Genomic DNA, 21,797 nt, shown 5'->3' on the forward strand with positions numbered 1-21,797 from the left:
TGCTATTTTTAGCTGCTGAAAAAGGGAGCACTGTTTAAGAGTTGAATGTATGTGTGTGTGAGTACTCTGTATTAATTAAGAATAGTATTCCTAGCCTAGTATATGAGACCTTTTCATCATTAGACTAACCTGTATCCCTATAGATGATCGAGGTGTCTTCAAGTACTCCTCAGCCTTGGATACAAGGATAGCCTTGTCACAAGTCAGCACTGAGCTGTGGCTGTCTGTGGATGGGTGTCTTTTTCCAGCCATGACTCCAGCTGCCTCCATGGCTATAGTCACAGCCTTGGCGCTGTCCAGGCTGTCAGTGGAGTTATAGAGGACCCTGCCTGGGCTCAGCCCCAGGCTGAGACCATCAGGTGCCCACATCCCACCATGAGGGTGCCTTCCCTCATGGTAGGCATCCTGGGTGGACTCAGTGCTGCTCTGGGCTGTGATAGAGATAAGGGGTTTGGAGGTGGTGCGTGGTGGGACTGGAGGAGGGGTCTTCTTGTAGTTAGGTGTGTAGGTGATGGCTGAAAAAGATGGAAAAGCATTTATTAAAATTAAAAGTCTATTCAGCTACTTAAACTATACGCTATCCACTATAAATCCATGTATAATAGTCATTAGACTAACCTGTATCCCTATAGATGATCGACTTACAACCAAGTTTGTACAAAGTCATAAATCAGTACTCCCTCCAGTCTTTCACATCATCCTTTAGAAATTATGTTATGAAAGTTAAAATAATATTGACAGAACCTCTTATTGTCAGTTACTATCTCATTACACACATGCCATAAAAGACAAGATTTGAGATGTTCTGTGTCGTTAGTACTGTCAACAACCCCCAGTTACAAGACCAAAACACCAATGCCTTAGTCCACCTTGCAAAATGTTGCAGCTTCCTTACCTTACCTGCAGCACTCAGCCTCAGGCTCATCTTTTCCAAGTTAAATATTTAAAAATGGGTCATAAACATATACATTCAAATAGGCTGAGTAATTTCCTAAAACAGCTGGGCACCGTCAGTTTTAGCAAACATAACTCAAACAGGAAGAACAGCACATTTGTTGGGGACTATTTTCAGCCACAGCATAATACACTTTCAGAGCTCTAGTTATTATTTATGAAAGTAGGACGGTGTTTGCAGGATCAGCTCACGATACACTTTCATAGCTGTATTAATTTTAATGTACGAATGTTGCTGCTTAATTAATTGACTTTAATTACTTAATCACTTCATTAGCATATGTGGTGAGCTAATATACTGTATGAGATGAGGGGACATTGAGCAATAACACCATTTGTTTTACAACCTGCTAAAATATAGCTGGCTGCTGTGTAGAAATGTCTCAGCAAAAACTATGCAAATTTTACAAGGTGAGTTTTACATTTGTCTTTTTCGTGTTTTTGCTGATCCTCTTACTGATCTAAGTTCCTGGCTGAGTGGGTAGCCTACTTTCTGTTTAAGTGGTGTATTTGCCTCTCTCTGAGTGCAGGAACATGTTCGTCTTTTTTTTTTTTTTTGTTCACTTTCAGTGCTCAGATAAGGGAAGGAACGGTTGAAAATGCGGGGACCATTTAAAGGTTATGATCATATTCTTTTGGATAATGATTAAGTCAACATAGCGAGAAAGAACATCAAAGAACATCTGTGACCGAGATGCTCATCTTACATGGGTGATGAAAAACTAGAGACATAATCAACAGTACTCAAGTGTGGAGGATCCTGGTTAGGAGGTACTGCTGAAGAAAGGCTGACAACTCTCATCTACTTATTCTGTCCATTTCATGACAGAAAAATGGGGGATTATTTTCTTTCAAGTGCAAATGAGAATATGGACTTAATCCACAGAGAGACAGGCTGAGGAATGGGTCATGAGTGCCTTCTAGGCTTTGATGGGTCTTCATTTTCAAACACGTTTTTGAGAAAAAAAGCTTGCTAGGCGCAGTTACAGGCTGAAATATTTGAAGCACAAGCTGTGTTTTGTGTTCTGATCAAAGCTGAGAGGGTGCCAGGGTACCTCGGAGCCAAGAACGCAAGACAGAAAGAAGGCGAAGAGGAAGATAAGTAAGTCACACCGCAGGTTAAGTTAGGGGTTACCATTTTCCTTGACAAAGGGGCAAACCATGTCAAACTCTGTTTCTTGTTCTGTCTTACAAATGCTTACATCACACTAAGCAATTAAGGAAGTCCTTATAAGACCAAGAATCAGATCTATTTTGAGTTCTAATGAGCACAAGTTTTGGCACAGAACTAATGGCATTTTAACCCAATTACACAGTCAGTGAACAAACACACAGTCTGAAACATGGGAAAGGTTTGTTTTTGAAAGATTTCAAACCTGCAGCACCTTTTGGCCTGTTTCTCACCTATATTTTGCTCGTGTTTATAGATAGCTACAGATGTCTGGTCTATGAAAAGCATTCTGCTCCAGGGACTTGATGTTGCTCATGTTTCTGTCCAGCTACAAAATGATCTCCTGGTAGATGAAGTAGCATTAATAAAGAACGAGACAGACAGGGAAAGACAACAGAGATGAAGAGGTAAGACGTGAAACAGAAGGTAGAGCGGATGTGTGTGACAGGAGAAGAGGGTGAGTGAAAGGGTTTTGTGTGTGTTTAGGAGACGAAGAGCAAGGATAAATCAGGGAGAGGGAAGAGATCAAGGGAGGAAAGAGCTGACCTATTCAGGGGGCATGATTCAGCAGGAGGACCAAAATAGAGCCATTATTAGCCAGCCAGCCGCACAAAGGGGAGTCATAATTCTTGCACCCATCTTGGCAGTGACAGTATTATTCAGCATTTAGATTTTATCTGTAGTGAACAGGTGGTTTGGTGGAGGAGTGGTTAGCAATTTTGCCTCTTAGCAAGAAGGTTTTGGGTTAGAATCCTGTTCCTGTGTGGAGTTTGCATCTTCTCTCTATCTCTGTGTGGGTTTTTTCCAGTTACTCCCGATTCCTCCCACAGTCCAAAGACATGCAGGTTAGGGTGATTGGTGACTCTAAATTGCCTGTAGTGAGTGTTTGTCTGTCTCTATGTGTCAGCCCTGTGACAGACTGGTGATCTGTCCAGAGTGTACCCTGCCTCTCGCCCACTGTCAGCTGGAATTGGCTCCAGCCCCCCGCACTGTGTCCCGGGATGTGCCAGGGTAAGTGTTAGATAATGGATGTCTGGATAAAAACAGGCTACTGCCAGTACTCACTTGCTCACTCATTCATTCACTCACCTACTAAAAATTTGTAAACTAGCAAAATAGTCACCTCAGGGTTGATTACGAACTAGACAAACAGGGCAACTGCCCCAAAATCCCCGAGACCAATGTGTGTTCACTGTAGTTCTACATAATTTTATTCATTGCAAATCTGGCCATGAATTCATATCACCACAGTACAATAACAACTTGCCCTGTGTTATTATCGATAATTATCTTTCTGAGAGGTCCTTTGTTTAGACTCCATTTTAGTTGGTTCCTAAACCAGGTGACCTGCCACTGCAAAGGGAGCACACATGACTGGGGAGAAATAAGTAGGCGCTAACCAAAGCAGACTTATCACTTTTATTAATAAAGGAATAATGACCAAACCATATATCAAGACTCACCAAGATTTATTCAGACAGTGAAACATCACGTAAAGTAATTTATGGTCATATCGTAGGCATTCAACTAATTTGGCATTCAAGGTAAAATTTAATTTGATCAAATTGCGATGAAATGAAAAAAGTTTGAGAGATTATGTTTGTGATGTAAACAAGCAAAATAACATATGCTATAATTTAGCACGAAGAAAAAAATTAAATACCAGGCTGGGTTTTGAAGAAACAATTGAGGAAGTACAGTAAAAGACGTATGTCAATGAGAGTTATCTTTAGAGGTGGCTAAGTGTATTCAGCGTGAATACTGTATTTAGTCTTTCTCTCTTTCTTTCACACAAACGCACACACACACAACTACCACTGTGCCAGTGACGCTGATTAACGTGAGTCACAAAGGCAGTGATTCAAACACTCTATCTTTGTTAGGGCCTCTCAGTCTATCTATCTGTCTAGGCCTAGGCGTGTATGCTAACATGGAGGTGGAGTTGGGGGGGGGCTGATTGATACATCGTTAAGAGTCTTTCTTCCCGATTGGATTTATCACCATAAAGGAAAATCAAAAGGCTTTTAAGGATATGTAAATGATCTGGATAGAGGGAGGGAGTTTGAGGAAGATGAATGGTGCATGACATTATTGGCACTGTCACGAGTGTCGCAGACAGGAACAATAAAAAATTTAATATAAAAATATCCAACAATAGCCCAGACCGGATGAGTCATTACTCAGACTTACTTAACCAACCTTGGCTATAGTTAAAAGTGTCCCGAACAGTGTCCCAACAAGCAAAACACCCCTGTTGAGTAAATACAGTCATTTCATCACCAACTGTGCTTCAGTTGGTGATGGAGACTCTGTTTCAACTCCTGGTGGCAGACAGGGCTTAGCATCTGCATGTCACTGTGGCCTTAACCTCACTCATCAAGAATACAAATCGTCTTCTTGACGACTGGATAGATCACTAAAATACCCGATGGGAGCTAATAATAGAAACATGAGGGGGTGGTGTGCCTGTGTGTCTGTGTTTATGTGACATTTCAGATTTTGTGATGGAAGGATGTTGGAAAGCAGGTTTGAGCAAGTGACACAATTGTAAATATGTCAAGTGACAGCAGAAAAAGCAGTCTCAACACCTACTGTCTCTTGGAACAAAAAAAGAAAACAGGATGATTTAGAGAGCAGCTGCATCTTCCAGTCAATCGAGCTGCTATAAGGTGAAGCACAAATAACAAATAACTGTGCTTACAGAACTCAGGGGGAAGATACTGACAACTGGTCAAGTTCCATAAGTAACAGAGAGATAAGTCTTTTCTGAGAAAATAATGTGTTATTTATCATATAAACTCACATTGCATCACACTGTCTACACTGCATTGTGAATCATGGTTCATTTTTCATTTAGTGGCTTTGATGCTTTCTGTGAATGTGTGAGTAAATATTATTAGATATTATTATTATTATTATTATTATTAATAATAATAATATTGTTGTTATTATTATATTATTACAATTTTAGGAGGAACACCTCTTCCTTAACTTTACTCACTTCTGCCTAATTTACCACAAAACAGCTAATGTTTCATTAATACATTAACTTGCACATTGAAATGGAGCAATGGAGGATTCCCCAGGTAGCAGATTTACCTGGGGGTTGCTGGGGAGTCCGATCAGTGCTGCAGGTGTAGGGGAGGCAGAACTGGATCCCTGAAAACAAGGGAGTGGGTGGATATTCAGAAGAGTGGGCATATCTGCCCAAACATGCAGCACAGTCTCTTAACATTACAGAAGGCAGAGTGGGGACAGAGAGTGACCAAAGGGGGACACAGAGCAAAAATCAATCATGTTGGCAAAATCACAACAAAGAAGAAACCAAGACATTGTTCTTAAAATAGTCTCAAAGCATACAGCAGAGCACCTAAATCAGTCAGACTAAGGGCATTTTGGATAACGTAATCTCCTGTTTATTTCCTCATGAAGTTGTTTCACATTATACACAGCAGATGTTTATAGTATAGCATTTTTAGGCTGATACTGTACAACCACAGTCTGTGGTTGGGGTTGGTTTGGTTTAACTTGCATTACCTCAAAGTGCTGCTCCCAACTTTAATCAAACGAATGCTCACTCACCTCAACATCCAGTCTAATTATAGAGGATTAGTAATGATGTGCATGGAGCTACAGCTGCAGTGACCTGCACTGACCAGGCAACTAAACGTATTAGCAGTGTGGTGTGAATGGCCACTGAATGCACATGTTATTGGGTCATAAATTCAGTATGTGTTTTGAAAATAGCAATTGCTTAAGTTCAAGTACCTCCTTGCTTATTAAATAAAGGCAATCAATAAAGGCAATACTTGAAAAAATACTTGAAAAAAAAATGGGTTAAGAATACATTCTTTAAAGAATCAAAGATATTCAAATTTTTGCCTTCATTTAGAGGTACTGTGTAAGTTTTTTTTTACTTTGCTAGACTTAGACTTGTCTTAAAAAGTACTAGCAACGGAAACAGTTGAGCATATAAACACCCCAGATCATAATATGTGTTGTGTTTCTGCCCACTACTAGATGCTCCTTGAAATTTATGAAGTTCTGAAATAGTTATGAAATGTGTATAGAAAGTAATCCAAGCAGTAATTTAAAATTATGCATTTTTTTTTAATGTACAGTTGGGCAGTTCATTTGTCTAGCATGTTGTTTGAGGTCTAATAGCATATAGCGAACAGCAAATACTGTGTTATGAAAAACACAGGTCATCCCAGCATATAACGTAGTTTGCCCTTCAAAATCTTTGTTCAATTAGGCAGAAATTTCACCCCCTTGTTGTAAAGTTCACAATGAAAACAGGCCTGTTGTTATATACCAATATCTTTGATTGCGTCCTCCAATCCCGACGAAGTTTTCTTTCAGATTATATTTGTGAATAAATATAATGTCACTGTGGTTCAGTTTAAATTGTGTTTTACTTTTAGATAACAGCAGAATGAACACACCAATACAACCTAATTAACTTCCCACCTCTTTCAAAACCTTTCAGATTCAGTCAATTTAGCAAACTTTTATAAAGTACTCTGCACAAATTAAATTCAAAACAACACCTGAAAATTGTTTTCTGGGAGCTCACTGATGTGCAGCTGAAACATCCTTTTTGTTTCAGTGCACTTTGTTACAGCACAGACTTCAGTGGGCGATTCCATATAGGGCCCATTAATTGGACAGATAGGACAGATATATCTTGTGATTTTCCTGGCTTTTCTGCTGTTCAGTGCTGGTAACAGAATTCTGTGTCGTCTGTGGTATGTAGGTTCCTCTCTATGCACTAAATATCAAAATGAAACTACGTATAGAACCAAATACTGTTCATGTTCAATGAGGCACTGCATATGAAATGCACAAAATATTGAGGCTATCTGTCATGCACCATAACAATACCATGTTCATCATTCAGCGTCACACATATTAAAAAAAAAACCCCACATCATGATGTACATATCTTTTCAGGAAGAAACAGAATGCGAGCGACATGTCATTACACTTACATTCTCAGTCTTTGATTCCTGAGGATTAAGGTAATATTTTACAGTAAAAAATACATTATCACCTCTTATGAAGGCCTGTTATTACTACAGTCAGTTTATTATTCAAATTTAATCATGATTCATTGTCTATTTTTTTAAGGAAGGTTATCTTTATACTTCTTATCCAACACATATGTATACGTAGGTGCTGTATGTTTGGTAGCAAAGTGTATGTGCAAAGAGGTTGTGTCTACATAGAGGCTACATGACGTGACTGTACTTTTTTGTAATTATATTTGAGTCTAAATGATGTTTGCTATTTTCCCAGTGAATTAACAGTACAGTATTACAGTGCCATCTAAGATTGTGCAAACATTTTTCAAAAGCATCATTTCCCTTTCTTTATCACTGCAGAGTCCATCCAACAGCTCACATTGTAAACAGTATTGTCTTTATAGTTATATGATAACTGCCATGATTTACTTCACTCCACTTCAGAATGAATAAGCAGAGAGCTCAAAACAAGACAAGTCAAGGAAAGGAAAGGTTCCATCGTCACTGTGAGGACTGTCTAGACCTTGTAAGTGCTGGACCATCCTGTCCATAGTCTCTAACAGAGCTCCAGAAGAGTCTCTTAAAATAGATGTACTCCATTGACCAAGAACTTTTATTCGCAGTGTATCCAGGAACTAAAAATGCCATACCCACATAAACAGCACCTTCCAGGAGGATGATTCACACCATTGGTGACAGCAGTTTCAGAGAAGTTCATACTGCTTTCAGCAAATGTTTTTGAAGCATTATTTTTCAGTAATTTTGTCACCACTGAGGGTTCACCACATTCTTGCAGTCCATGCACTTGGCTCTCTCATTAGCAATCATTTTTTCCTGGAATATTACTGCAGGTTTGTGTAGGACTGTCCTTGCTTGAATACCAATGATCATTGCAATGACATTTAGATCTGCGTGATGTTCTACAGTGTACTGGCAGCTACAAACCATGAGCTATAAATATACTTTGAGCTACATTTTGTCTGCTGAGAATGAGGTATGAGCTCATAGTGTGAGAGACACATATGTGATTTCTGCACTGTTGTACTCATATCTACTGCTCCATAATTCCACACTAGCACTCCTACGCATTGATTCTCTTCTATGGCCCCTCTTCTGCCACCGGTACCACAGAAAGGCCTGCTCATTTGAGGACCTCTCCAGACTGCTTGTGGTCTCTTCTTCTGTAAGTGCTCCATACCCCTGGGATAGAGCCATACACTCCAGTGTCTCAGCAATCACAACATTTGGCTCCATGTGTCCCAGGTCCATTGAGGGTATGTCTGCAACAGCTGGCGGTGATGATTCTATATCTGGTGGAAGAGGATCTGGGACTGGACTTATGGGTCCAAAATCTATTTCCAGTGATGTATCTGGGGATACTGAACTTGGAGGGGATATTGTGACAGTGACCTGCGGTAGTGGGATTTCATGTAATTCCAAGGCTACATCCTGAGGCAAATGAGCTAGGCAATGCTCCACACCTGGGTCAAAACAGATGGATTCTGTTGAGTGTGATGGATCTAGTATGGCAGAATCAACAGTAGGTCCAGGTGAACTTGGGAGATCTGATTGGTATAAAGGTGGGTCTAAATCCTCTGCATTAGATGCAGAGTCAACACTCAGATCAAATGGCTCTGGTTCAGGGTCCATGAACACTGAGTCAAGATCATCTTGATCTAAGGAAGTCAGCATGACTAAGTCAAAGTGGACCAGATCGGCATGATATATAGGAGTAGTATCCAGTGGTTCAGGAAGAGGTGGCCATTCTGAGTCTTGGGACTCAGATTCAAAGTTTGATTGAGTTTCTACAGAACTAGAAGCAAAGGTTGAAACAGACGACACTTGCTCCGGGAAAGGATCAGAAGGATAATCTTGGAGGGTAATAATTGGATCTGGATTTGTTTCACAGTCTATTGAATTTGCAGGAGAGTCGGTGTCCAGGTACTCTGATACAACAATGGATGGACATGTAATGTCAGTCTCTAAATTACATGGTACAACAGTATCAAGATCAAGTGTGGGTGCATTACAAACTGAGACTGGATCTTGATTAATTTCGTCAGATGAAGATGCCATGGGTAAATCCACTGGTTTTGGTTCCAGTTCTTTGGGGTCAGGAGGATCTGAATCTTGTAATCCTGAATGTGATGCAAGTGCTGAGTCCTGAAACACTGGATCTGACTTCTCCACAGTGACGGGCTCTACACACTCTGAATCTGACATACTGTCATAATCATGTTCCTCTGGTGGAGACACAGTAACTACAGGGACTGGATATGGTAGTATCTGCATCTCAGCTGTTTCACTTTGTTCTTTCTCTGGTGACTTCATATCATCTGGGTGGGATGGCTCAGGGTGTAAATGGGTCTCATTCGCTGGGTCTACATTCATTAACTCTGAAGTGATTAGCATTTCTTCTTCCACTGTCACTGAACCCTGAGGGCACTCAGGAGCTCTTTCTGATGAAAGTGCCACTGTACCCTCAGTGATGACTGGCTCATTTGTGACCATACCAGATGAACTCACAATTGTGTGGTCTGGTATTTCTAGTTCAGATTCTGGCTTAGCTCCAAAGACCACAGCAGTCAAGTCAAAAGGCTCTGGATGAACTGCTCTAAAAGAATCTGGAAGTATCGGATCTAAAGAAAGGGGAATAGCACTCTCCACATACATTGATTGCGGACAGGCGAGAATGCTTGGGTCCATTGAGAGCTGTTTTGGCAGATTTCGACGAGCCCCTTTATTGTCCTCCTTCTCTTCTGGACAATTGACAGCTGCATCTGCGGTACTTTGCCGGACCAAGACCTTGCTTCTGGCCTGAGTCCCCACAGACACTTTAGACACCTGGGGTTTCTTTTCTCTTGCTCCCTCTGTGCCTCTATCAGCTGCAGAGGTTCCAAGTCCTACTGCCCCTACTCCTACTCCTACCCTTACCCCTCCCCCTACACCAACCCCTATCCCCGCCCCTGCCCCTATACCAACCCCTACTCCTGACGCTACACCAACTCCTATCCCTGCCTCTGCCCCTAAACCAACCCCTGCTCCTGCCCCTGCCCCTATTCCTGCCCCTAAACCAGCCCCTATCCCTGCCCCTATCCTTGCCGCTGGCTCATTTCCTGTCCCAGTCCCAACCCTCCCACCTAAACCTACTCCCGTTGCAGCTGTCATGTTGCCACCCTGGGGAGACCATGTGTTGTAATGTTGCGTGAAAGTGTTGAAATTACTGTTGAAAGCACGGAGCTCTTTACAGAGGTCCCTCCTGAGTTCTGCAAGCTCTCGACGCATTGCAGAGACCTCTTCCTTCCATTGCATGCTGATAGCCGCAGCCAAAGTAGCTGATTCTTTGATACTGGCCTGGATGGCTTTCGGTGATGGCCGTTCAGGGGCACTAGATCTGGGTGATCTGAAGAGACTTGGAGAAACTGGTGGTCCGGACAATGGTTTGGCTGTAGCTCCCATGTTATCTTGCTGGTAAAGCCTGTCTCTTCTGATGGGGCAGCCTAGATCATCATGAGCCAAAGGGGCTGTTTCTGCCAAATCCTCATGTATTCTGGTGTGGTCGGGTAAACAAGAGTCTTCCTGCACATAATTTCTGTCTGGAAGACAAATGTAAATATGCATCTGTATTATGGCCACAGGTGTGAGCAGCTGGAGAAAATGTGCTTTTTATTGCCATAAAGCGGTAACATCAAGTCATGCACTAAATGCCATGAGTCAAAATAAGATAACAGCATAAATCTCCAATAATAAAGTGCTACCCTTATTATTACTGACCCAGATGTATACTAGTATAATTTTAATAATCCATGATGTCATTATTCATTACAGTGTTAAAGTGCTCCCATTTTGACTCATATCTGTTCATAGCTTACACTGCCTTCTCAAACTTAATTTTGTAGCATGCAGTCTTCACACCTTTTCAATGCACAAAGCTGAAACTCTTAGTGCTGGGAACACATCACAGTAAATGGACAATATTTCTAATCAATGACGTGTAAGAACAATCTTTGCATGCTCTTCTGCTTTCAGTCAAGGTCAAGAAATGTGTACTTTGTGCAATGAAAAGAGGCAAAGATGAGCAAAGCTTCCAAACATTTTCTCATCAATCAGGAAGTATAGTATGAACCCTATTGAAAATGTGAGGTCCAGTTTGACCAATTGATTCGAAGCACCGATTGCCCCATGTCCAACATAGCGGCTAAAGCCATCACATACCAAACCTTGCATCATAAAAGTGCAAACATATTTGATTTTACTGAGAAAGCAGTGTAAGCAAACATTTATACGTATGAAGAATTGAGCATAAGCACATCTCCAGATGTCCACACCTCTAATCCTCCCTATTATAGTCCATCTGATGTTGTTAGTTCATGAATCTACTGTAGAAAAGAGGTGGAATCCGCTCAGACTTCTTGTCCGGACACTTTTTCTTCTTTTCTTCCCAAATTCTTCATCTGTACAGGGACGTATCATTTTCTCTGTGAATCCAGCAATCATGGGAATTGTTGAAACCAACAGCAGCTTACAGTTTATAATCAAAGTATGATATTAAATGCATGTGTCAGCTGAGTAGGTTCAGCATTACTGTAACAAGTTTCCATACGTGATATATGTGACTAGCACTTCAGGTATATTTATTGTCAGCTTGACATTATCTGTTATCCGCGGTCTCATTCTGTGTAAACATGAGCTTTGCAATGACAGAAATTTGATGTTAACAGTCTGGGTGTAGAAGTTTTATAGTATTCGCTGTTTGCAGCACAGTGTAAACTAGACTTACAAATAAAGAATGCATACTTTGTGTATTGTAATTACATAATTTCTTTGCCCAGTTTGCCATAAAGTGAACACGTTCACAAGTGTCACCATGTGGCATGATAAAGAAATTCTGGTAGCTGATGTCCTTGTTCTGACCTGATTTTTGTTTCAGCTAATTTCCATTCATGGTTTTCAATAGGGTTCATAGCTTTACTCTGATGCATCCAATGGATGAGCAGATGAAGCACTGTATCCAAAATACAGTATGATGAACTGGCACAGCTCACGAGTGGAGGCTACAGTACTCATACGTCCATCAAAAACAATGGAAAAATACAGGAGTGATTCATGCAAAGATATGAAGCTGTTTGACAGCACAACCAGTTTGCACTAACTCTTCTATATTCATCCATTTACACAACTTAATGCCAAATGTAAGCTTTCGGTGTCAGTTTGTCACTTGTACTCAAGCAAACATAAATACCAACATCCAGTATGTCACATATTATGCAAATGATATTAAATATCTAACTGCTCTTACCTGTGGTGGACCTGATTGTGGAGGTGACGGTGGAGGCCATAGGGGGGATACACTCATCATCCTGGGAGTAACCGGCTTGGATGGCTCTCAGGTAGCTGTGACTACGGGTTCGGAAGCAGCCGGGCAGATCCAAAGCCTCCATGGCCTGAGATTCCACCTCACTGAACACTGACTCGCACACAGACTCAAACTGGCCATTTATTTCTGTTTCACTCACCTGTGAGAAACAAAAACCATAAGCATGCTTTCTCCATTGTTAAGCAAGTGAAAATATTTCTTTATTTTTCTGGAGAAATTAATTGGTTGGTTGTAAAACTTGACATTACATTCTCTATTACTTTTCTTAGAACAAAATCAAGGATTGCTTTTGAAATCAAACGGATGTGCTCGTTGCACACAAATACATTAAAAATGCATTTTTATAATGTCATAAACTGTAATTTTTGAGTGGTGCTTGGAAATTAGTCTGTTATATTTTCACACCAGTAGATAACCCATGAGCCGATTTTCTCTTTTGCTGCAGTGGCTTTTGTTCTGTGTGAAAACATTGTGATGTAGATTTTTCTAATGTCAAGGTCAGACTGTGTCAAAAAGTTTGGTGTTTTTGTTCTTGATAAGAACTATCTCAGTTTCCTCTGTCAGATGTATGTGAGGTATCTTTTAACGTCTTTGAGATTCACATGTTCCAAATAGTTCTTTACCGAGGATAGACTGTTTGATGTTTATCACTTCACTCTCATTTGGCAATATAAAAAAAAAAAAAAATCAAAGATAAACATCTTGTTCTATTGGGATTTGGAATTAGTAGGGGTTTAGTTGAGCGTTTAGGACTTTACACAAATCAATATGCCTCTCTTTAAGAGAGAGATGCATATCTCAACAATCCCTATTGGAGTCCTGTATTTATCTAGATAAACAATGTGTGCGGGACTGTCATGTAAAATAAGCATCAGAAAATACCGTCAGGAAGTCAGATGATGATTATTTTAAAAATAATACATAAAAAAGAGTTGTAGTGAGAGAAAATTATGAATGGGACAGTTTTGCTCTTTAAATGGACTTTTAAATGGAGAACATGTGGTGAGGTTATTCTATTAAGTTTTGCTGGAGACTCCCAATGACCTCCTCCAGGTCCTTCAGCACAACCTAAGAACCAGTGCTCTCCATTTTGAATGCAAACTCTTTTCTACCTGTAAAGGTGCGGACTCACCTGGCTCACTTGGCTAACACAGCTAGCCTGACTGAGTGTGCTGACGGCCCGCATGTAGCTCTGATTCCTGGAGCGAAACTTGGGAGAGTTGTAGTTGGCAGAGGGATCCAGGGCGATGCTTGGGTGCATGTCCCTGGTGGCTTGCAAGTGGTAGCTCTGACTGAACAGAGAGAGAAGAAGAGAAGCAGACAGGAATTGGGACTAGAGCAATGGAAATGGATCCTTAAGCAAATCTATCACATATAATTGAACTAATAAACACAATTTTACTAGGTGTAACATAATGTCACAAACAGTGAAGTAGTGTTACACACAGAGGGCCTCATGGGAAAACTGAGCCTGAGAGGGAAACTAGTTATGGCACTGTGTCTTCTGAGAGACAAGCCTCTCTCTTTCTTTGTCTCTTCCTCTCCCCCATTAATTGATGTGTTCACCAGTGTCCTTAAAAAGGCGGTTCGATTTCTATTGTGCTGAAACATCCAATCAATGTTTGGAAATGAGAGAAATGCAAATCAGGAGCTAGTTAGTGAGCAAGCACTTCTGAAAGTGCCCCAGTGTCAGCCAGGCCAATTAAATGTGCTACCCCAGCAGGGCAGGAGAGATATTCAGAAACCCATGCCTGGTTAGAAATCTGCTGGAGAAAAGACCAACAGAGAACAAAAATGTGCTTTAAGTCAACTACAGAATACTATATGAGTCATATTAGGAATACCAGAGTGAGGTTCCCTATGCCAGATCTATTTCTAATGGTAGGCAGGGATGAGTAAGCAGTTTCTGGGCTTTTTATAGAGATAAACACTGGTGTTTGGCAGCGAGGAAAATGCCAGTGTGATTAAAAGTTCCCCAATCCATCTTGTCAAGCTGTAGCAAGGCTGTGAATGTTTGCAAAGTAATATCAACCTTCTAAACATCCAAAAACATCCCAGAGCAGAAACATCCACAGATTAACTCTGAAGAAAGTCATAAAGGTGTAGAAATTTAAACAGGAAGAAATCATCTCTCTTAATTAATGTGGTTAAGCTCTCCAAACATATGTTTTTTTGATATTGAATATGAAATATAGTTAGCATTTATCTTGATCAGATATCATATATCATATATCACAGTCTTATTCTTTATGTCTTATTATGAGCAGATTGCCCCAGGTGACCTCTCATTGACTGGTCTTGAATGTTTGCTCTGCGAGACACCAATACTGAGTATGTCAGCAAGGCAGCAAGCCAGCTGGCTCTGCTGTCTGACCACTGCAACATGGCAGCAACAGAGAGACAAGGAGCGGGGAGGCACTGAGTCTGTATTCACCTTAAGTCTGCAGCAAAATTGGTGATGTAGTTACGCATGTCACTGTTGATTTTATCCAGGCGGTAAGAGCTGTGGGTAGAGAAGAAAACAGAGTTACTAGGTCCCACAAGTGGGAGTTGGATGGATGTGACGTCACTGGGCACAAGTCCAATGGAACTGGATCTGAGGAGCGTGGCATCTGCAGTGCATTGACTGTTTGCTCAGGAGCTTTCACCAAAGTGCTGCAGACATTAGGGTGATACAACACGGTCTTTGTGTGATGATGAAAGTTGACGAATGTCAGTTACACTCAGGAGGGCGATAGCACTGGCTGTTCAAGGCAATGTCCTCTAAATGAAACATGTACACACACACACACACACACACACACACACACACACACACAAATGATGTGATGTGGAATCTATTGTGAGTTCTGTTTATACAGTGGATGTATACACACACACTCTGCCCCAGTACTAACCAAAAATGATAACAAAGCACTGGATGATGAAATGCTGCCTACAAAAAAACAATGGCAATACATCATAAACCACCACATCTTTTCCCTCTGTGGGTAATTACATTTAATTGAGCCAAATGAGAATAAAAAAAAACAAAAAAAACAACTAACATCCTTCCTCAAGCAGTGAAACTTAGTTGAGCTTTTAGCTGACAGGATGAGATATATAAGTGTGCCCAATAAGGCATAACTAAGGCATACTTCCCTCATCCGTGTCTGTACAGATGTCTGTTAGTTGAGTCTGTCTGTTGAGTGAAGGGAGGCTTTTTTAAGAATGCATTGGCCCTTTATCAAATCACGCCACAGCAAATTTCATCTAATGTCTCTGATTGGTGCTAATGCACTTCCATTACCGGCCAATATGATGGCAAAGGGCAATGGAAATCTCACACTTTCTGCCTTTCATGCTGCCAGTGAAAGCACTCTTTTAGTGGTTAAACAAAACCCAGCCTCAAAAATAGTTCCTACATGCTAATTTCTAAGAAGTAAGGAATTTGATTGAACAGTTCAGGGAAAGAGCAAGGACAAAGGATAATTCTGAGGCATGAAAATGAGGGGATAAGGACAAAAATGCTAATGTTTGCTAGTCCAGAATGTGGAAATTTGCAAATACCTTTTCTTTTTGTCACAGAATATGGTTCATTGGTTAACAGCGAAGCAGAGGAAATCCAAAGATATAGTTCTTCGGTCTGTTTGTACCAAAAAAAAAAATCCAGAGCCATACACAATCAGCTGGAACATTTTAGAATAAAAAAAATGAAACAACAGGAGACAGAAATTAAAAGCTTTAAGAAAAAAACCACAGAAGCAGCCTGACTATGCTTAACACATCCCTCTGAGCCACAGATCGAAGGCGGGAATTCCGCGTTGACCTTGAGAACTAAGGGAGAAATGCTCATACCACTGCTATCTGAATTACATTAAGTCGAATCAAGAATTATCGAATGCTTTGCCAATATAAGCTTTGATTAATTATAGCGACTCAAGAAGCTAATCATGCATGGGAGGCAAACAAATGTGAGTTATTTTAATGGATGATAGATAATGGATGAGATTGATTGGATTGGGGTTTTTAGAGCCCAGCCCACAGTCATTTAAAAAGAACTTAAGTTGCTGGAGATTGATGCTGATGTTCTTCTGTGCATGAGTGTCAATGCAACCCATTATCCTACATGACATAGTGTATCATGACTGACTGGCCTAGTCACTCATTATGCTAATGGATAATAGTAAAATATGCCACATGTCATTCAGTTACAATCATCATCAATACATTCTTTAAACATCTTTGACAGGTCATACTATGGCACAAAAAAGCCGATTTCAATTTATCACAGTTGTCGGCTCTACAGGGTACACAGCACCCGAGGGTGAAGCTGTAATGGATGGAGTGTGGGGGCGTGGAGGGTGTAAATGATTATTAATTAAAGACAATCATTGACATCTAACTTTATTTCCAGTGCACGGGCTGTTCCAGCTCAGTGGACCTGTGACTGTGATGTATTCTTTATTGGTGACAGGGACAAAGAGGCTCCGCTGTCAACCAGAAGCACGACAGAGAGTTTGAAAGAAGGGAAGATGGAGGGCGGTGACACAACCTGACAGCCTGTTCTCACTTTAACATGATTTGCTTCAGGGTCCCGCTGCTGTCAAATTTGTGTTTGGCCCATCTGAATGCCCCAGCAGGACATCACATTGCTACAAGAGCAGAGGAAATCCAACAAACGCCACGTCTGTCTCCAATCCAATTTAATTCTAGCTCAAAAAAGCCCAATGAACCATAATAGTGTGAGACCTCTCATGTCAGGTGACACTTGCATTTGTTGTGCCTCTTATGTGTGGAACAACAAATATGGGCCAGAGCACTCTAGTGCCAAAAATATAAACACAGAAAATAGCCACACTACTGAACAAATGATGAAATATTCAAGTGCTCTCCTGACAACCCAATAGTAATACACATTTGAAATGTCAATAGAAATAAAACTTTGTATGTAAATGTGAAATGGAAGATTTCCCATGAATACTATTAAATCATTCACTGTGGTCTTTGTTGTGATAAAAATATATATTTGAGTAAGTGCACAAAACCAAGAAAAAAAATTATAATAAACAAATAAAAAATAAAAAACAGATGCATCTCCATTTGATCCAAGATGAAAGGTGTCACGTTAAACCAGTCTTTGAGCAGATGCAGGCAAGTATGAGGACTCTTTAGTAATGACATCTTTGGGGACACTCCTGGTGCTTAAAATGAATGCAACAGCAAATCTTCTCTCAGACTCAATAATGCTGCTGCTGCCATCAGTGGACTCAGAGGTAGGCCACACAGCCTGATCCATGCTGGTCAATATCTTCCTTTCAGCAGAGCTCAACAGACTCTCAGTCTAACCACTGAGAAAGCCATTATTCTGTGGGCCTTGGAGCACAATAACTGCAACTGATAGCTGTTCCTGCTGTTGCATCCTCATAAATCATTCACTGTTTACAGCTGTTCAAAACGGATAGTCAGGGGAAGTTTTGGAAGGTGTGAGAAAAGCAGATACTTTACGGTTGCTGCCTCATATGTTACACCCTAATCTGAAATAGCTCTTAAAAAGGCCAAATGATTGCATCTTCAGTGACAGATGTCATTATGATCCTGCCTGATCACAATTCATAGCATTCGAGTTGTTGTCTTTTATCTACTGGGATGAGTATCTGGCTTATTATGTAGGCATAAACAACAGTAGCTGGATCAGGATCAGTGCTGCCCTGCTTCCTTCTCCCATTATCACAAAGACTGCCACCAATGCTCATCACTAATTCTGTTTGTGTGTATGCAAGTACATCAGAGTTAGGTTAACACTGGCAGATTCTGTGCTAGCAGGTGAGAAGCCCTTCTGTACCATAAAGTAGGCTAGCAATTTAAAAACCTCTGCTGAATGGGAATCAACACAGGGTTGGCTACATAAGGATTATGAGACGAGCTATGACAATGTGAGTGAGGAAATCAGTGTTTGCATGTGTATCACAGCCTTGGTGTGACTGTGTAACAGTCACTATATTGCAGCTAGGTGAATGTCACTACCCACATTCTACAGTGAGGTGAGATATAAGGTTGTCTTTGCATAATGTCTACAATTTATAGCAGATTATTTGTCTTTGGGCTTGTGCAGACCAGAAGCAGAACAGACACACAGGGCAATTTATGCAGCATGGACAGCAGACCCAGACTTGTTTTTCTACACAGTAGAGTAAGCCTTCCTCAGTAAAACACACTGCATAGAAGAAAATATCTGAAGCACAAAGGTTTACTCAGCACTTAATCTTCAATTGGGAAATAATCAGTTATCTGGTAATATCAGAATAAGAGACTTTTAATTAGTGTTATCAAATAAAGTCAGTTGTCATAGCATGTCTCGATTTATCGTAGTGTCAAAGTGTCTGTAAATGAATAAACCATATTTTCTACATATCCCAGCTAAAAGGCCTTTAATGGTGATCTTTACATTACACCCAAACCTTGGCTCATGAATACAATCTCTATAAATGACTAGTGCAGCGGTGCAATTGCAGAAAGAAAAAGATTCTGTTTTAGGAGAGTAGGTCTGGGACAGTTTTTGAACTGTTATATTATTAAAACAGAGTGTGAATAGCAGCTGTAATTACAGTTTTTACTTTCTGCTGTGAACAAAGAGAAATGGGTCCTTTTGAAAGGATAACAAAAGTGAATTTCCTTTTTGGTACTGCCACACTTTTGACTTTTGAAAAGCTGAACCTGCCATGCACAATGCAGTAATTTGGGGTGAGGTACTGTAACAACACAATTTAAAACTACAACTGGCAGTAAAATATGATAAGTTGAATAGCTTCACCTGAATGTGAAAATAGTATTCATAAGTGAAAACAAAAAAATGTTAAAAAAAAAAATCTGCTTTTTACATAACAACTCCTGATTGACAAGAACAACAGGTTTTGGCATACCTCTTTTGTATCTATAGTTATTGTTTACCTTACACATGTTTAAATGAACTGGGCTGAAAATGAATGAGAAGCAATGGAGACAGGATGTGCAGTGCTCCAAAACAAAAATTACCAGGCCATGCAAAGCAAAGTAAAAACAGCAGGAAAGACCATTGAATCTTCTTCTGACCTAAAACAGTTTATCATCACTGTGTCTCATTCTACTACAATTTGTCTTGCATACGTATTAATAACTTTAGCTTTAATATTAACACAGCCCACTCAAACACTTAAGGGGAAAAAAGCTGTTACTGAAGGGCCTCTTGATTATAGCATTACTGAAAGCAAGGCTACATCACTTTTTTAATATACATTTGTTAATATTGTAATCATTGTAACTTCCTTTGGATCTGTTCATAGCATAGTTGCTTTATTTTCCTGTGACATTGTCTTGTCTTGTCATATAATCCTCTTATGAGGCTTCCTTCTGCTGCACAGTTACCAAAACAAAAGTCCTCCATTTCCTCATCATTTAATAGGACACATCCCAGAAGAACACACTTAACACTTTTTCATAATCAAAGACTGATATGAATACCCAAAAAGGGATCCCAGAGAGTACAGACTTCTGCTAGCGAGTGTTTGGCACTGATGTAGTGGTGGGGCCATACGACAAGACAACTACCAACACTGCCAGAGGGAAATTAACAAGTTGTAAACAAGTATGATGTTGCTCAAAACATAAAATGATCCTAAGCTGACTAAAGGCACACTCAAGGCAAACAGAATTATTTCACGTCACTGGGAGATTCATTTACTTAGAACCACCACTGGTACATACAGACCTTATTTCAATTTGTACCATCTACACTTGAGGCAAAGTGAACAAATGAACAAGGACATGCAAGATAAAAGAAAAAAGTAAAGAGCTAAACCCAGTGAACTACTGAAACATTAAAGTTGAATGTGTTGCACCTCTGGGAGTCCAGCAGGTCCCTGGGTCTGATGATGGCCTTGACCAGGGCATCTGGCCGCACTAACTTCTGAGGCGATGTCTTGGGGCTGGAGTCCGACTCTCCGCTCTCTTCATCCCCCATGGCTTTAACATAGCTGCTGCTCCGCATTCGACGACAAGGGATCTCGTCATCCTTCCCATCTCCAAGGTAACCACCCCACTCATCCTGGGGCACCTGGGTATTACAAGAAGGGACAAAGACACACACACACTGGTTAGTTTACAGGAGCATGGACTCCATATCTGATATAGCGGCAGTTTGTTTTTTGCTGACTTACTAATTTAATATAAAACTAATAATTACCAATTACCCAATTGATAATTTTCAGCGCTGGGGTCAATGCACCAAGCTGGTGTAATGTCATAGGGTCAACTTTTTTTTAACTGTTATGGAGAACATGATAGCTGCTGCCTACACATACAGCAATGCATGAATCAATATTAGAATTTGTTCGCAGCTCTGTTTTGGCCCACCTGGTGAATGCAAGGCAAATATTCACTCTCTATTTAGTTCTGTTTTGCTCTCTGCCAACTCCACAGGGACAAGTCTGGTGCTTTAGCCAGAAAAATTTCAACCTTCTTCTCCAGATAGTTGCTGTAGTATAACTCTGACCTGAAAAATGCTAACATGCCCTGTAAAGCTGAGGTAGAGTCAGGTTATAGTCTGTATTTTTCTGCCAACTGTACTGCAGGTAAAGGTTCATGATCGTGCATCTTAAATACATTATACTCCCACCCCTGCCTTGCTAGAGCACAGTGACCATGCATTTTTTGCTTAGAGGGCCATGTAAGACTAGATGAAGCAATGCATGAGAGAATTAACCACATAAAAAACTGTGTAATAACATCTTACAGGTTTTAGAGGAACATGTCATTTAATAGACAACTGAACCAAGCCCCCTACCTCTGCCACAGTTAGTTCCATCTATTGAGTTACACAACCATTTTTATAAGTCAACAAACATTAAAGCCTTCACACAGTTTCACACAGTGCTCTGTATTTTCCCTTTTTTTTTTTTTTTTTGTGGTGGTTTGGCCAGGTAACAAACTGCTGAAAACCTGTTATGAATTTGACTGGGCTGCTAATTGTAATTGCTGATAGAAGACAACTTGAAACTTGTCTTAGTTACCTTGCGTGGAAACCTGCCATCAAAACAAGCCGGGCAATTTACATGTTCGAATTTTTTTCCACCAGTTAAATCAGATAATTGAAGGTCCAGACATCAGCTTCACCATTATCTCTTTCAGAGTGAGAGCAATGTGTCTCATTTGTGTCTGGTCTTTAAAAACAGTGTCTTGCTCTATAGATGCTCTGGCAGCACAGAACTAAGGGCGGGCTAATGCACTGATATTAATCTTGCATGCTTTGGTCAGA

At 40.4% G+C, this 21,797-nt stretch overlaps 1 protein-coding gene across 1 annotated transcript in view; it reads right to left on the reverse strand.

Moving 5' to 3' along the window:
• dlgap2a (discs, large (Drosophila) homolog-associated protein 2a) overlaps positions 1 to 21,797 on the reverse strand; it is a 41,384-nt gene that overhangs the window by 10,348 nt on the left and 9,239 nt on the right. Inside the window, exons 2-5 of the mRNA XM_026303722.1 lie at positions 20,383 to 20,597; positions 13,668 to 13,818; positions 12,449 to 12,665; positions 130 to 515 (exon numbers count right to left, since the gene is read on the reverse strand). Of these exons, the coding sequence (XP_026159507.1) occupies positions 130 to 515; positions 12,449 to 12,665; positions 13,668 to 13,818; positions 20,383 to 20,597 (969 nt within the window). The remainder of the gene's footprint in view (positions 1 to 129; positions 516 to 12,448; positions 12,666 to 13,667; positions 13,819 to 20,382; positions 20,598 to 21,797) is intronic.

Source organism: Mastacembelus armatus, chromosome 22 (genome assembly GCF_900324485.2).
Source record: "Mastacembelus armatus chromosome 22, fMasArm1.2, whole genome shotgun sequence".
NCBI classification, from domain to species: Eukaryota; Metazoa; Chordata; class Actinopteri; order Synbranchiformes; family Mastacembelidae; genus Mastacembelus; species Mastacembelus armatus.